Source organism: Myripristis murdjan, chromosome 5 (assembly GCF_902150065.1).
Source record: "Myripristis murdjan chromosome 5, fMyrMur1.1, whole genome shotgun sequence".
Classification (NCBI taxonomy): domain Eukaryota; kingdom Metazoa; phylum Chordata; class Actinopteri; order Holocentriformes; family Holocentridae; genus Myripristis; species Myripristis murdjan.
In genome coordinates this window covers 18,673,033-18,689,979 of record NC_043984.1, presented here as the reverse complement: position 1 = coordinate 18,689,979, position 16,947 = coordinate 18,673,033, and the positions used below count along the sequence as shown (strand labels likewise).

General features: G+C 40.8%; 1 protein-coding gene across 4 annotated transcripts in view; it reads right to left on the bottom strand.

Annotated features, from left to right (window-relative positions):
- Positions 1–16,947, bottom strand: part of ampd2a (adenosine monophosphate deaminase 2a) — a 45,231-nt gene that overhangs the window by 12,573 nt on the left and 15,711 nt on the right. For 2 of the 4 annotated variants that reach the window (XM_030051091.1, XM_030051089.1), the window contains 5 exons: positions 4,534–4,664; positions 2,888–3,018; positions 2,222–2,290; positions 1,338–1,449; positions 1,028–1,214 (listed from right to left, as the gene is read on the bottom strand). In XM_030051091.1, coding sequence (XP_029906951.1) covers positions 1,028–1,214; positions 1,338–1,449; positions 2,222–2,290; positions 2,888–3,018; positions 4,534–4,664 — 630 coding nt within the window. Of the gene's footprint in view, positions 1–1,027; positions 1,215–1,337; positions 1,450–2,221; positions 2,291–2,887; positions 3,019–4,533; positions 4,665–13,642; positions 14,037–16,947 lie in introns of those variants that run through there. The other 2 variants (XM_030051092.1, XM_030051090.1) reach the window with 2 other exon arrangements.

Below are 16,947 nucleotides of genomic sequence, written 5' to 3'. Positions count from 1 at the left end.
TGTCAGGTGAGGGGGCATTAGGGCTGAGTGATATGGACAAAATGAAATATCACGACACATTAAACATAATACCCCAAAACTGATACTGTGACAGTACTCTGAGGACTACTGGTGCTTTTATAAGACATTTACATATAACAGATTTTGATAAACAATCATTAGTAATGTGAATATTATGACAAAGCAGGTAAGTTCATAAAACTGCATCATTCTACTGTAACACAGCTTTTAAAACCAGGGGAAAAAAACAACACTTATCTCATATCTCAATATAACGATATCCAAATCTCTGACAATATCTAGTCTCACATCACAATATTAATATAATATTGATAGACTGTCCAACTCCAGGTGATACTTATTGTCAAGATCAGGAGGGCCTAGGGCTCCCATGCAGTCAGGTCTGATCATAACATGGCAAAACCAGTGTTGTGACTGGTCCACAACAAGGTGAGCCACTCACTACTCACTAGTCACTCGTTCATAAGCCGTCCAGCGAGACCTTGACGGCTGGATGCCATCAGTTGTAGCATTCTTGGGCACAATTTGAAAGGAAGCTTACTTTCCCTGCAGAACAAGGCCAGGCAGATTTGAAAAGCCTGCAGCTTCTATGCTGACAAGTAGGCTGTGAGTGAAACTGAGTTCAGGGACTCAGAGAAGGCAGCAGTCTGACCGGGAGTCACTGCAGTCTTCTCTAGGCTCCCTCTGAAGCTGAGCCCTGTCAGATGCTGTATGAGTAACACAACATGCTCTAACATCCTCTCTCTGAACCCTGCAGATAAATGCCAGCTGTGAATGTACAGTACTGTAGGTGGCTAGGCAATTACTGAGCATCCTGTGGGGTGCAATAACTACCTCAGAGCATTTCACAGACACCCATGGCTATGTGAGAGACCAAGGCAGCTACTGCCTTTTGGTTGTGAACTCTACTTTTAGTCCATCATTTCTAAAGAAAAAAAAACTCTTTCTGCTTGTGCTGTTCCATGTTAACAGGATATGTGTTTGGTGTATGTACTGTATATTATACCAGCATCGACAGGGGTTTCTGGAATATCATCGTAGACCCCTATATCCAGAGATCTCTCCCCCAGCTCCTGCAAGGAGTGAGCGGTGGTCTTACAGAAGGTCTGCATGGAACGGGTAATGTACTTCTCCCGAATGAATAATGCCTTCACCACACACTTAGCAGCATCCACCAGATCAGTGAAGGGCACCTGGGCAGATAGGAATACAAATATAGCTAAGTGAATAGATATCAGTGAATTCTGCCTTACTGAGGCATTTAGTTTAAATGCTTATGAAAACATACAAATCATGTTACTGGCAAATCTCCTCACCCCACACTTTTCCTCTCCAGATATTGAGACACGCTGGTACTCCCTCTCCATCGGCAAATCTCTTTCCTGAAAGCCATCATCAACAGTGTCCACACTTTTCTCCTTCATTAACCTAAAGGGCACAGAGAGAGACATGGAGAGATAAAGACCAGAAAAAGTAGACAGAGGCAGGAGGAACAAAGAGAGAGAGACAGAGAGAAAGAGAAAAAGTATGTGGAGGTAATGAGGGAGTGAGGGAGATGAGTTAATGAACGGAGTGTGATACAGAAGACTACCAGATGAGAAACCAAATGTTATTAGTTCAAAAAAGAAGTAATAACAGTATCAGCCAACACTATAATTTAATCATTTCTACATTGTAGAGTGTACACCTAGAAAAATGTCAGCATATCTACATCTTGAAGTACAAGGCTAACAAATTACCAGAGCTACAAGATATTATCAGGGTTTGTAAGAGGGGTAAATGTTTCATAATCCTGATTATAGATTTTTGGCAAAGAAGGAGACAAGAGTAAAATCAAGATCAATAAAAATTTCACAAGAAGTAGAAGCCTTCTTGCTAAGTGTTTAAGAGACAGGGTCTAATACAGCCATCCAAAGCTGAACATGACAGCATTCACAACAGCCTGAGGCAAAAGAGCAGGATGCCCACTGATATTACTACATTATGTCACCAGCAGAGGGAAGCTGCAAAGCATTACAATATGCTGATGTTTTAATTGCCTGTGTGAGACAAATATTGTAAGCCAGACTCTGATCTGTAGAGTGGATAAATACTCTGAAGTTTGACGAATAGGTGGAGGCAGAGAAAGAGGGAGAGAATAAGAGAGAGACACAGAGAGAGAGAGAATGTACAGTATATGACTGAAACAGAGCTCACTCACTCCAGGTCTGCAGCACTGTCGATTTTCATGAAGTCCTGTTTGGCACGGAGCAAGATCTCTGGCTCAAGCCTTGGGGTGATATGCAGTGGCGCAGGATAGTGTGGCAGATGGGTGAGGGGCAGACAAGAATCAAAGGTAGTGAGGAGAAACGAAGCATAGAGAGAACAGGGACACCAAATATATGCACGAGCACACATATGGGTGACAGAAAACACGCAGACATACACAAAATGCATATTAGGCATTAGGTAATCAGGGATGAAACAAACAAACCAAAAAAAAAACACCATTAGTTAGTGGTGGTACACTTATATTGGTAAACACAGGCCTGCAGAGGGTGTGTCAGATAATCAGCAGAGCATCAGCTGGTGCAGAAACAGCATCATCCCAGCAACCAAGACAGAGCCCACTTCCCTTTAAATGTTTTTGCAGAACATGATGGCATATGCTGTGGTCCAGGTAGCTGATCACTGATAGTCTGACCACAAAGACATTTTAGAAACTGTTGAGCATGTGTGTATGGGTGAAACTGTGACTGTGTGTACAAAGTGGGTGCAGGAGAGAGAGAGATATTTCCTGTTTATTCCCATTATTTCCCACTGAGAGTTTTCACCTCTGAATATTCCAGAAATTTTGCAACCCAAGTGGTGAGTTTGTGTTTCTCACTTTATGTCCTGGCTGATTTGCCTCTCCAGGCGGTGCCGTCGCTCCTCCAGCTGTTCAATGGGGCTGTCCTCAGGGAACTCATAAGGAGCGCTGCGCATCTCACTCTCTGCCATGCTGCGTGTGAACAGCTCCTGGTGCCAGCACAAAACAGAGATATAACATCCCCCAGCATGTCGTAATGGACTTATGTTATTAAACACGCCTTCAAGGAAGCAATTCAAAGCCAAAAAAAGGCCAAGCTGCCCTCTGAACTGGCATGATTCAAAATAAAGAAACTGAAAAATTGATAAGTTTATGATTATTTAAAGGATTTTAACACAAAAATAGCAACTGCACAGAAATAATTTACATACAATCATGAATCATTTCACAAACTATGGTATAGTGTTTTATTACCAAATATAATCATCAAATACAATATTACATAATACAAAAAACACGGCATATTTCACAACTTCATCTGGTATTTTCACCATAATAACAGATGATGAGACTCATGGAAACTGTAGTGTTTAGTTCCATTTGACCTACTGAACCAAGAGAAAAATGTAATTTCTCAGAAACAAAATTGAACATGAGCCATAACATAACCCTATAGCAGCATTGTCTATTTACCCAGGAGAGTCTCATGATTCTGTGTTGAGCAGCATGGCAGTTACTGTTAAAAATAAAAATCCAAATGGGGAAAATAACGGGAAAACCCCACATCATAAGTCTATGTAACTTCACCACTTCACCAGAGGATATTCATATTCATTTTCTGACTGCAAACAGAAATGAGCCACATCTCCCTGCTCAGCTGAGACCCCCTGCAGTTGTGCCAGCCACAGAAAGGGCTTTTTTGTGTGGTAGTGGTGGGAGAAGATTTCCTGAGTTTTCCTGTGTCTCTAGTTGAGACGGACATTTGCTTGCTGCTTCATTCAAATTCAGAAATTTGACTGTCTGGTTGTTGAATGCGCCCACATGGGGCACATAGTTGTGTTTGAATTCAGACCACAAAGAAAAACATATTTTCAGGACTATAAATTTACTAAAAATGAGAAACAATTTGGTTAGATTTTTTTCATGACAAGTAATACCTTTTTTCAGCATATTAATGATTCCCCATAAATGCATCATTTTTATTAAATATTTAAGTGCAAAACTTATATGATCTGCCTCTAACTTGTAACATACAAGTTAGAGGCAGATCGTATAAGTTTTGTAACACAATGCTTCTCCCAGTGTTTAAATATTGGAAATACAAGTTACTGGCAATGCCAGACATAAATAGTCAAATGACACATGTATTTTTTCCTGCATACAACATAGTTAATTGTTGGTGACTTTTTATATCTTGGATCACAGATTGTTGGCATGAATTTGTTAACTTGCAACAAATGCCAACATCAGTTGCTTTTAATATCTCCAAGGCCCAAAAAAGTAGCACAGTGTTGCTTTCTGGATTGATCAGTAGAGCTCCTAAATCACAATGAATCGGATTTGCTGTAAAAAAAAAAAAAAAAAAAAAAAAAAAAAAAAAAAACCTAAGCTGTCCCTTTAAGATCTAATGTATTCATTCTAATGGCTCATGAATGAGGTTCATTGTGTGTTTGTTCCCCTGTGGGTTTACTGTGTTGCAACACTATCTGGCTCCAGAATCTCACCTCGGCAATCTCTTTGTACTTTCCGTCCATGGATGTCCGCAGGTCAATTGGGAAGTGTTTGAGAGAAACGGGTGTCCCTGGGAGGGATCGCTGGGGCTTGAGGGGCTTAGGCCCGGTTGCACTACGCAGGTCTGGCAGAGAGAAGAATGTTATGACATATTGTGTTAATATTGTTTAACAATCAAGGAAACATCTCAAGACAGTTTTCCGATAGGTCCTACACTAACTATCCATAAGGCCACAGCACATGACTATTTCTTGGCTGACTGCTCCACACTTTCCCTTGGCGATTTCCTCCGAGCAGCTCACATTTTGGAGAGGTTACTGAGTGTAGTGTGTTATTTTAGGAGGGTGCTGAATTTTGAAATGCAGCAGCCTGGCTCCTGGCCTCTTTGTAAACTGACTGCAATTACAGGTGCATGCTGTACTGGATGATGAGTCACATCATGTTTAAGGTCTGGTTTGTTATATACTGTTTACCTGCACTTCCATATGTTCTTCATGAATACCCAAGTACACAAGAATGCATGTAATGATATCTTAATATTTTATTTGTTTTTTTTGTTTGTTTTTTTTTTTTTTTGCTGCTCCACAGGGTCAGCTGTAAATAACAAATATCTTAAACATAAATATATTAAATAGCATAAAAAATATGACAAACACAGCAAACATAACAAACATACAAACTCTCAGCTTTCCAGCAGCCCATGTAAATAAGCTAAAAATACTCGAGATGAGAACACTGGGCAGCTTTCAGGTGTAAATGTGTGAATATGTGGCAGGTATTACTGGAGAAAGACATTCATGTGAATCTGATTTTTCACACATAAATAAAGGCTAACAAAATGTCATGTATGTGTTTTACGGCAAAATTTTGGTTTGGCACAGCCTGTAGAATAGAAATACAGACATAGACAGTAAGGGACTTACAAATCGCAAGACATTTCTCCAGCAATCAGATGCAACACAGGGCCTCATTACACTGTCCAATTAGTCATTATGTGCAGCAAAAAAAACACGTAACATCATTTACACTGTGTGGTGGGCTTGCTAATAAAGCAAATAAACAGGGGTGCAGATGCACATGGGCCTCTGGATGCTTTGCAAGCCACAGCTAACTCATTAGCTATGATTGCAATGCAAGGTAATGTACAAGTCAACATGGCTCACATCATGACAGGTGGACAAAAATAGAAAACATGTTTACATTTGATTAACCAGTGAGCTATGGAATTAGCGGGCACAAATGTGGACACTGTTCGCATGTTTTTCCCCCCTCTCTCTCCGTTGCTTAGCTTTGCCTCTCCGCCTGTATTTGTAAAACAATGTCATGCTTTAAGAGTATAAATAAGCATAGAATCGCAGCAAATAAAAGAAATAGCTGTCTACAAGAGCTACAGAAGCTCCTCTGACTCCAGGTTTTAAGAGACCAGAAGATAAAAAAGAAAGAAAAAAACAAGAAAATGTCTTTTCAAGCCATTTCACACATCAGTGTGTGTCACATCACCAAGGCATCACCAAGGCGCTAAACCAAGGCAGACCACTGAGAGAGAGTTGTTTTGTCAAAAACAAGAGTCCTCAACTACAGCTTCCCAGTCCAAAGGTAGTTACTGCACGAATCGAGTCTGAGTCATTAGTGCTTGAGTCCGCGTCCTGGACTTAAATACTACAAGTCTGCTGACTAGTGTTTTTTTTTTTTCAGTCTGTATTGCAGATATCAAAGACAAAGACACTGGCGCATAAAGGAAAAAAGCTAAAAACATAATTTTCAGTAGGGCCAAGCTCTGGATACATTTACTGTAACTGCAACCTGTTAGGGCATGAAAATCCATGTAAAATGTCCAAGAGCAGAGGGCAGCTGGTGGAAAGGCAGCTGTAATAACAGATGCTATCTCACTTCAATTACACATGCACACACTCAAACAAGAATTATCCGACTTCACACATACACATGCCCACATGCGCACACACCTGGCTATGACACAGAAGGGCCTTCCCCACTTCAGACCTGCTGGAAACAGATGACTCTAATTCCACTCTGGAGTAATCCTACTACAAAATCATGAGAACAAACAAAGGGCAAACACGTTTGACAGCCCACTAATCAAATGAAAGGTATAATTATACTATGGGACAGCCAATTTAGTTCACTCATTTCGGCAGACTGTGTAACACTAGCCATGAATTTAAGCTGCAAGAATGAACCAAAGTTGTGTACACAGACAGTAACTCAGTCATGGCCCCCTCATAAAAAGTCTAAAGTCTATGGCTTTGGGAGTGGTGTGTTCATTCTCCTCTGTAATTGGTGCCGTTATTGGTGCTGTGTCTGGCCTGTGACAATTAGTTTTTGCCATCTGCTGTCTGCCTCCAAGGCTGTGGAGCTAGGAATGAAGAGAGAAAAAGTAGCTCTCTGAAATAATCATGAAGACAGAACTAGTTCATTGTTTCCTGCAGAGGCCTATCTCAACCGTATGGGATCAATGCAACAATCTACTGACAATCATACTCTCAAGGACAGGGCGGAGGGTGCACACACAGGCATGCATACCAGCATGTGTGCATCTTCACACAAACAAACAGGTAAGTGCAAATGCAGACACACACACAGTCGTCCCCAGTATAGTATCTACATAATCCCCCTGCCCTTCCACCACAGATGCCTCTTAATCCAGCAGACCCAACTCTATTTATCTGAGTGACATCAGTGCAGTGGGGAACACAACCCTTCTTTACACCAGAGCACCAGTAAGCACTGTGATAAACACTGGGAGACACCCATTCAACGTACATGCTCCAAGACAATGTAGGAAAAAAAGAGAGAGAAGGAAAACAACCTAGCAATTCTCTTAGTGGTTGTAATTTAACACAGATAAAGTTAAAAAAGCAGGGTTTACTCACATCAAATTTGGTCACTTGGTCACACCTAATTTAGAAAAAACAAGCCCACTCCACTCTTTAAAGCCGAGTTAGCTCAGTATAATTATTCTAAAGCAGATATTAAAAAAAAAAGGTGAATTCTGTGTTTCCGTAAGTGATTATTTAGGTCAGAGAGAGAGAAAAAGTTTGGAGACAATAATTTCCCACCTCATAAATCAAGTATTCAACAATGACACTTTAGAACGTGATTATGGATTGCTATGTCCTTTAAATAGTTCTGCTAGGCTCTTCTAACTTGTAACACGATGAATGAAATAATTAAAATTGCTGTAAATGTAGCTCGGTCATCTGACCAAGAACTGAGCGGCCACTACACGACACAAGCTTGCTTCTTCCTTTGATGTTGGCACTAACTAACTAGTATTGTAACAGAGAGTAGCTAACATGTCTTCCTGATTCAAAATAAAATGCCAGCCATACTGCATCTCAATATTTTTTAAACTTTGTAAACTTTGCTGAATGATAAAAAAAGATAAAAGAAACAATTTTGACGTGAGCAATAACCTTGCACCATGACAACTGCGCCATGATTGAGTATAACCAATAGTTGGCTGTAGGCTAGTCCTTGAGACAAAATAAATGAATTCTGTGTGAGTCATTTGTGAAAGAGAATGAGGATCAACACGGGACAAAAAAACTAATCTTCCGTGTCCTCATTCCCTATTTCGGGAATACTTTCTGTGAGGCCGTGACAGAGGCACTTTTGTTATTCATTTCACACCACCGTGCAAATCCAGTCTGTCTTTTAATGTATTTTGGCAGACAGGTCAGTCAAAGAACCTAGCCTGAAATGTCTCAAACAAGCAATCTTTTTGGGTGTGTTGGTGTGTGTATGTGTGTGTTTGTCATAGCATGCAAAACAAGCCTGCCATTTTCATGCAAACTGTGAGTGATGAGTAAATTTGTTAGACCAGTGCACTGCATAAGACAAAGTTTTCCATCTCAGCTTTCCCCTCACATCCTCGGGACCCGAGTCCACACACCACCCATAAACACAGTCCACCTGCTCTTCTGAACACTTTCCTGTTCACAGAGAGAAAGAGAGAGAGAGAGAGAGAGAGAGAGAGAGCCCTCCTTGTGGAGAGCTGAGGCTCACAACAGATCTTTCAGCCGTCCCCGTACTCCCTGGTCCTCAAGAAAACCAAGACGTGCAAGTGATACCAGGATCATTCTGGTCCGTTCACTCTAGAAGAAATGCCAGGACACCAGCAGCCATTTCACAAATAAGCTACTTTTACCACCAGTAGCATGGAGTATTTATAATCCTAGAAATATTTGATTAGTTATTTAAAGCCTTAGTTATTTTTAGTACTTTTAATGACATAAAATATGCAGCCAAAACTGTTTACTTCTCAGTACTTAACACATTTGGCATGACATTGCTTTCAAATCCTGGTTAAATAATTTTCCTCCTTTGCTCATTGGACATTTTCTCCCTCCTTTGCTCATGTAATGTCAAAGCAGGTCATCTGTTTTATGGAGGTCAGAACTGGACATAAATAGGAAAACAAAAATGAATAATTAAATACAATACCAAAAATAAATGGATGTTTAAAAAAATTGAACGCTTAGAAATGAAGACATAAATCAGTCTATGTAAATAATGAACAAGCAGTGAACATAAATTATTAAGTAAACAAGTAGGACAATGCATTAACAAGAAAATGATTTACAGTATACAGTCATTTATTTTTCCATTTATCTATTTCTCTGTGTATTTCCTCTACACCCAAGTTTTGTTAATGCAGTAGTCACTTTTGTATTTGGCAAAACATCCTGTGTGTCTGAATAGAGGATCAGCAGGGAGCGAGACTGAAGACACAAGCGCATCCATGCTGAAAAGTGAAAAATTATCTGACACTTCTGTAAGTAAATTTACTCAAAGACAATTTTCCCCCCCGGGTTATTAAAAAAAAATCATGCCAAATATCTAGTAGTGCAACCAACTGCATTTCTGGAAACGTGCATATCACTCCTTGGGGCTCTAGTTTCCCGGCGCAGCGCGGGGTGGCGCAGTGAGGCGAACCCCGCGCAGAGCTAGTTTCGACCGGCGAAGCGGGAGAGGCGGACAGTGTCCAAGTTTCGCAGACGGACTTGCGCGGAGATGGGAGTGGTGGCGCAGCGGGGGGAGGTGCCGACAGATTCGGCTTGGCGCAGTGACAGTTTTGTGCCAAAAGGCTTCGCCGAGGTGCGCCAAAAGCTCGCCTCCTGAAACCACGTCTACTTTCAGCGCAAGGCGGAGCGGAGCCGGCGCAGTGGAAGTTTGGCTGGCTGGCGCACATCACCAAAACCTCACAATCAGCATAAACAGTGCCAATCTCCTTTGATCTGACATCAGCTGTGACGGGACAGTTGATATGGAGATATATGTATGTGCTGATTGTGATCGTAGCATTGAATAGTGTTTTTTTCGGTATTTATTGCATCGTTCATGTGCCGACATCCCGGAAGCCTGCCTGTGAGGTTTTGGTGACGTGTGCGCACTGCTCGCCGGTCTCCGCTCCGCGCCTGTCTCCTGTGCTCCGCTCCGCCTGCGGCAGTAGACCTCCTTGTCAGCTGTGTAAACTTTCATTACGCTTTCGCGCAGCGCATTTTAAAGGCGAGGACAGGGGCTCATTTGATTGGTTAAATGTGAATCGGCTGTGTCAAACCCACTCCACGCCTTCTCTCCTCCCTTGCGCCGGTAGGAGGGACGGCGGAGTACTTGCGCCACCGAGAACGGCGTGCCAAACTTGGAAAATCCGCCTGGCCACACCCAGTTGGCGAAGCGCATCTGCGCTACGCCCCCGCCTCGCCTGGTCTGCGAAACTAGAGCCCTTGATGTTCAGACAACTTTCAACTGTATTTCTCCTTATCTCGTCAACGAGTGTGTGTCAATCAAATTCGACAGTGGTGTTTGGTGTTTAATGCACTATTGGTTAGTCAGAAATATATGGAGCTAACTGCAAGGCCAGCCACACTGTTGATAAAACTTCACAATTAGGCAGGAAAGTTGGCCCTGCAAAGACGACTGGCTGGGGCAACTGCTGTGACGATAACATCACAACAATCAAAGAATTAGGAGATCTGGCTAACATTGCAGAGGACACCAGAATAAGTGACCTCCTAATTTAATTGCTACGCCTGACTGCTGGGCAGCATGCCCACTGAAAAATCTTATTATGGAGTACATGCATAAATAAATATTGAATGGCCAATTTCTGTATTTTATCATATATATTTGTTTATTTTGCATGTATTTACATGTATTATATTTACTCATTTATATCTAGCTATGCCTAATCCCGTCCTCTATACTGTTATCATTCAGTATTAGTGTTACAGGAACTCTGTTGTCTTGTGGCAATAAAACACTGCCACAAAATAAACTCACTTTTTTCTGCTGTCACGAACCAAGTGAGACTTCAAAGTTGTGAAAAACAGACTTTTAGAATACAATCTCATGACTTATTCAGATTAAACATACAAAACTTTAACCAAACAATCATATACTGCTTTTTTCTGTATAATTTTTGTAAAAAAAAAAAAATAATAATAATAATAATAATAAAATAACAGCACTAACACTACTACAAGCATTTTACAATGTGTTGCAACCACACACACTAGGTTGATTTATTGTTTTTCTGTCTGCTGTTTGTTTTTAGAAACTGTTGTTTTTCTCCACAGCTCAGTAACCTCCTTTTGCCTAATTCCCCAAACAGCAGAGGGTTGACATGCGCTTCAAATATTCCTTAGCAACCACAGATGAGAATAAACCTGTACTTTGGGCCTCCACCTCGAAAACATGGTGTCACTATTCAGCTGCATAAAAAGAGAACCACAGTTTGATGGCAGGGAAGGAAAACCTGGGTGGTGGAAGCTGCAAGCAACTATACAGCATGTCAGTCAACTAAAGGATCATACCAATGATTCTGCATTCTTCTATCTACAAAATGTATGTGCTTTTTTAACAGAATTCCTCCATAATTTTTCCTGCCTTCTATTAAGACCACTGGTTACCGTTCAACCCACTACGATATTAAATGAACTTTCAGACACTTCAGACTTGCTTCACACCAGTATTCTATCACCATAATAAAGTCATCCACATTAGTTTTCCTAAAAGCAGCAGCACTGTTGTGTTTTTATGACTTGAAACTGAGCAAAGTGAAACTGTTTGCTTTATTTATCCATTGTGTGGTTCATGAATGGCGACGATTTTGCTAGCCACAGAGGTAGAACATTATAACATGGGTGCCTCAACCAAAAATTCATTTGAAAATCGAGGAATTTTGATTATATGTTCAGAAATCTTAAGTACCCCCACATGATTTGCAAAATAGTTTGTTGCAATGAAAAAGCTGTCTAAATTATAGAAAATGGGCCAAACATTCAAAATCATTGGTATGGGCCTTTACGTTTGAAAGCACCTCAAGCTGTCACTCAAACCAACATTATTAGCACTGCAATGAAAGAAAATTTCTCCAGCTTTTTGTAACGCGAGCAGGTCTGTAATCACCAGCGTCACACACTCCGGTCCAACACACAGTATGGTTGTCAGCTGTCTTCACAAAAGCGCTGATCTCTTTAAGCACGAGGAAGGTCAACATGTTCATGTGGAGCTTTGAAACTGAGACCCCAGCAGGAGACCTCGCTACTCAGCCAAACTGGCTGGGTGATGTCAGCTCAAGGTGGGCATGTGACACTGAAGGGTGTTGTTGCTGCTGAGCTGCACACCACAGTGCTGATGGAGATGCTGCTCCACTGAGGCTCTGAACAAAACATTCAACTCCAGCGGGACCTGCTCAGCGGTCGACACTCTGCTACAACCGCTTTGTTCTGAATACAGTGCACTCACATGTATAAAGCAAAGCAAAATTAACTTCCACAGAGTATCAAAAAGCTGTTCTCAGTAAGAGAGAAAACAGCCAATATAATTTAAAGGGAAGCTACATGTTAAAAAAAAAAAAAAAAAAATAGGGTAAAGATGAACATAAAAAAGAGATGTATTTTCAGTTGAAAGTGGTTTAAACAACGATTTGAAAAAATATTTAAAAACAATGTCACCGATGCCTATAAAGCTCTGGATTGATTTATTTTGTATTTATTGTTGTCTCTTTTTGTATTTCAGTGTTTTTGGTAACTGCTGTGTGTTTTTTGGTTTTTGCCAACTGACTACCTGTAAATGGTAAGAGGGGTAGGCCCAATATGTTTACTGTCTACGCTTATTCCCTGCAGCCTATGCCTATTACCTTTTCGGTCATTAATGGAAATTTATGTGCATAATAGTGTCTTCTATCATTTCTGTCACTAAGTAGACTAAAATAAACTGAACTTGAACGCACTTACATAGCAAATGTACCTGTTATGAAACTGCCCAGATTCCTAGTCATCAATCCACCAAGTAATCAAGCAATTAAACATCATATTAGATTATAAAACAAACAGCAGCAGGGCCAGATGTCCTATCTGTTTGCTCACTGCAACAGTCAAAGACAACACAAAACACCCTGGAAAAGGCCAAGCTTTGCTATGATCAACACCATAGCAACAAATCATTTCTCCATACCCCGACAATGAGAGCGTGTCAAATGTGATGGTGGTGTGTGGGGTTTAATGCACTATTGGTTAGTCACTGTCATGGTGGACTGTTTGATTTGTCCTATTTTGATGACCAAAATCAGGTCCTGCCACACTGTTGATAAAACTTCACAAAGTTGGCCCTGCCAAGACGACTGGCTGGGGCAACCGCTGTGATGATAACATCACAAGATTCAAAGAATTAAGTGATCTGGCAACCGTTGCAGAGGAAAACAATGATCACCTGTTTTTCCATTAAGAGTCAATGAAGTACTAATTTGATTGCTATGCAAAATCTTATTAATATGATGGAAGTACAATATAGGCTTCTCATCCATCTGGGCATCTCTCCCCCTAGAGACAAATCTCTCCACATCATCTCGTTCTCATGATCTCACTAGTGTCTTTTGCATGCTGTCATCTCACTACAGTAGAAAGCCAATTTTTGTCTCTGTTGGCACCTCATCTGGCGCTTCATGCATGTTTGTGCAATATTTTTAGGACAACTCAAGCCAAGTCAGACCACAGGGGAAACTTCTAGTAACATGGTCTTCACATCAATAGGTTTTACAAGGTACAGTTTCTAATTTATTGGTGTAGGTTACAATACCTCTATCCCCTGTCTTGTCCTGTTCTCACAGTCCCCGTTACGGTCACAGTGGCCTTGCTTGGGCTCTTGCGGGATGCTGGGACATGTAAGTAGGCCTGGGACGGCCGATGCACCCTCCCCCGCCGGCACAGTGGAAGGAGAGAGAATGACAGAAAAGAGAGAGGAGAGAGAGGCAGAGTACGCTCTCTTCTACACATAAGCTGTTTTAGCACCAGGATCCCTCAATCCTCTCTCTCTTTCTCTATTCTTTGGCTCTCCTGCTGTAACTGTCCTCACCTCCCGTGTTCTGCTGAAGCCGTTTTTTTTTTTTCCCCCTGACTCCCCCTCTGCCTCTGTCTCTCAGCTGCTTCCTGGATTACGCCGGTTTTCTGTACATAAACAGCACAGCCTCCAAGCTCCCGGATTTAAATACTGGGTTGGAACATACCACGTGGCAGAAAGGGGAGGGACCGGGCTGAACCATTTGTGCTCTATTGTCCTGTACAACGGAGGAGGCCCCGTGTCTCTTGCCCCTCCCACCTCTCCTCCATCTCCCACCTCCTGCTCATGACAGCACTACTGTGTGTACTGTAACTGTGATACGGCTCTCATGAGTGTATTATTTTAAAATTCAGTTATATATATAAAAACCTTGTTAAATGTCTGTTACAGATGTTGTATACAATTTTGTCATAATCTGAATGTGTGACTGTGCCCATATAAATATATATATATATATATATATATATATATATATATATATGTGTGTGTGTGTGTGTGTGTGTGTGTGTTAACCTCATTTGTGCACACACCACCGTTAACTTTCTCCACTGAGTGTGACAGAGGCTCTTTTCCTCCTCCTCTCTCACATAACTGCAGTAAGGAAAACTTATGTGCAGCGAGTCAGAATGACCACTTCCACTTTAAATCTGCTGCTGGTTTGCTAAGCCTCCATTAAAGTTCCATTTTCAGGGAGTTTTCAAAACACCACTCAGACCAAAGATCATCAAGGAATCCTCCAGATGAAGAGTGACACACGGCACATTATGTTTACTTCACCCTGTAAACATACGCACAGACCGATACACAGAAACACACACACATCAGCACGCTGTAGCGCTCCATGGAAAACACACAAAAGGCAAACACAAGCCACACTAGGGCCTGAATTCTGGACAGGTCCTCATTTTTTGTGCAATACCACAACATACAAATGACCTGGCTGCGAAAACAGGCAAGGCTCAAAATTACACACGACTCAGAGGAAACAGCAGTGACGGTGTTACTCTACTGGCTGAGTCATGACAGAAAGCCTAATCCTCATTTCCTTTTTCATGCTGCCAAATCCAAATTCAATAACTTGCTCCAAGTCAGTCCAATAAGCAGAATAGTATAAAGCACCAAGTGATTGGACTTGACTCACTACAAAGCAGTGACTCTCTGCCTTGAGTAATGTATCACCATCAAAATATACACAAATATGATAGAAGTCATACTTTTGCTATAAATTCCCACAGCAACCCACAGTGAACTAAGGAATTCTGCCCCCCTAGATTTCTTGAATTTGAATAGTTGGCTATAATTCATGTTGAGGAATGAGATGAACTCATGAACCCAGCTGCACTAATGTGCTTGTTTATGAAAAAGCTGAACAAAGACTCTAAGATTATAAGTGAGGCAGAAACTCTGCCTCTCTGACCAACTACAGAAATATCACAGATAGTAACCAGAATCAACAACACCACATCCCTCCACAGGACATCTGGAAAAAAAAAAACAAAAAAAACAAAAAAACAAGTTGACCTAGATACACAATACAGTCATTGCTCCAGCTGTGCTGCCATTCCCATGGTGTACCCCCTTCAGCTGTATACGAAGGGGACAAGCTCAGGTCCGACTAAACTGCAGCACAACAACAGTCTACATGGAGCTTTTTGCCTCAAGAAAAACAAACACACTGGCAAACACAGGACTAAATAAATGAGGTCACAGAAGTTGGAAATGTGTTGATTTCTACATGATAGATTGGGCAACACTGTATTTATGACTACTGATTACTTTACATAACTATTTGGGGGAGTGTTGTTATCTTAGCATTTAAAAGGTCATAAATACTAAACATGCAAGGATATCATTGTCGTTCCACAATGATGGTTTTTCTTACTTTCAAAACATATGACTGTTTTTTAATTCAATGAATCACCCCTGCACACAAAATAACTTCATTTTCAACAGAAACAATGTCTCCTCCTAAAAAAAAAAAATGTAATTGTTTATATATGTCAGTAAGCTACTTGCAGTAAATAGTCGGTCTGGACTGTGTTGAAAGATGGAGGCGCTATTTAAAATTAAGCAAGACTAAATTAAGTAATTCATGAAAAGTTTTTTAAAAAAATCAAGGCTTTATTTTTGGTCTTTTTGCGCAGCTCTACAGGTAACTAAAGTTTTTATTTTGTATTAAGTGATTTCATATGAACTGCAGTTTTGCTTAAAAAGGGTACTGGGAATCCCACCAGTCTTTGAAGATCAGTGCATTCCAGTTATTCTAGAGTTATTCTACGTTGAAGTGATTTAGTTTACCTTTTTGTGGTAACCACTTTCCCTTAACTTTCCTAATCTACCTCGGCCTCAGTTTCCTACTGGATGCCCTTTAACCTTACCCAGGTAGCAAACCTGTTGAGTTCTTGTATTCTGCAACGCTTTCCGTGCAGGTGGTGTGTCCAATAGTAATAGTGACAAATACAGCAAGAGCAGGAGAGAAAAAAGTTTTTCCACCCCAAAAAATGGAAAAAGTCTATTGGCTGGATTGCATTATTTTTAATTGTTAGTTGAGAAAATTCTTCATGATGCAAAAAAGTGCAAAATGGATTTTTCTTTTGATCGTCTCTCAACTCCATGGTCCTGATCTGCGCCTGACCCTGTGCTCAGACTTGCCTGACGAGTGGAAAAAGAGAATTTCATAGTAGCATAGTCATTAACAAAAGGATTGCATTTTCATCTTGTAATGTGACAGTTCCTAAATTCAAATACAAAATTATAACTTTGTTGCCTGTATCTGATTTATAATCATTAACTTCAAATCAACAAAAACAAAATCCAGATAAAGTAAACCTTCTTGCACATACAGTAACTCCTCATTGTTGCAGTGTGTGCAAGTGTAATGAACCCTTGCACATTTATAATAACGGTTAAGCCAACATTTTCATTATATTTCTAATATTTAAGTTTGCAAATGTAGTTAACAGCTGAGTGGTTTGCAAAGGCCTGAATAAAATAAACTGCAAGTGCCTCAGTTGTGGTATGGCTCACCACAAATTCTATTTTAG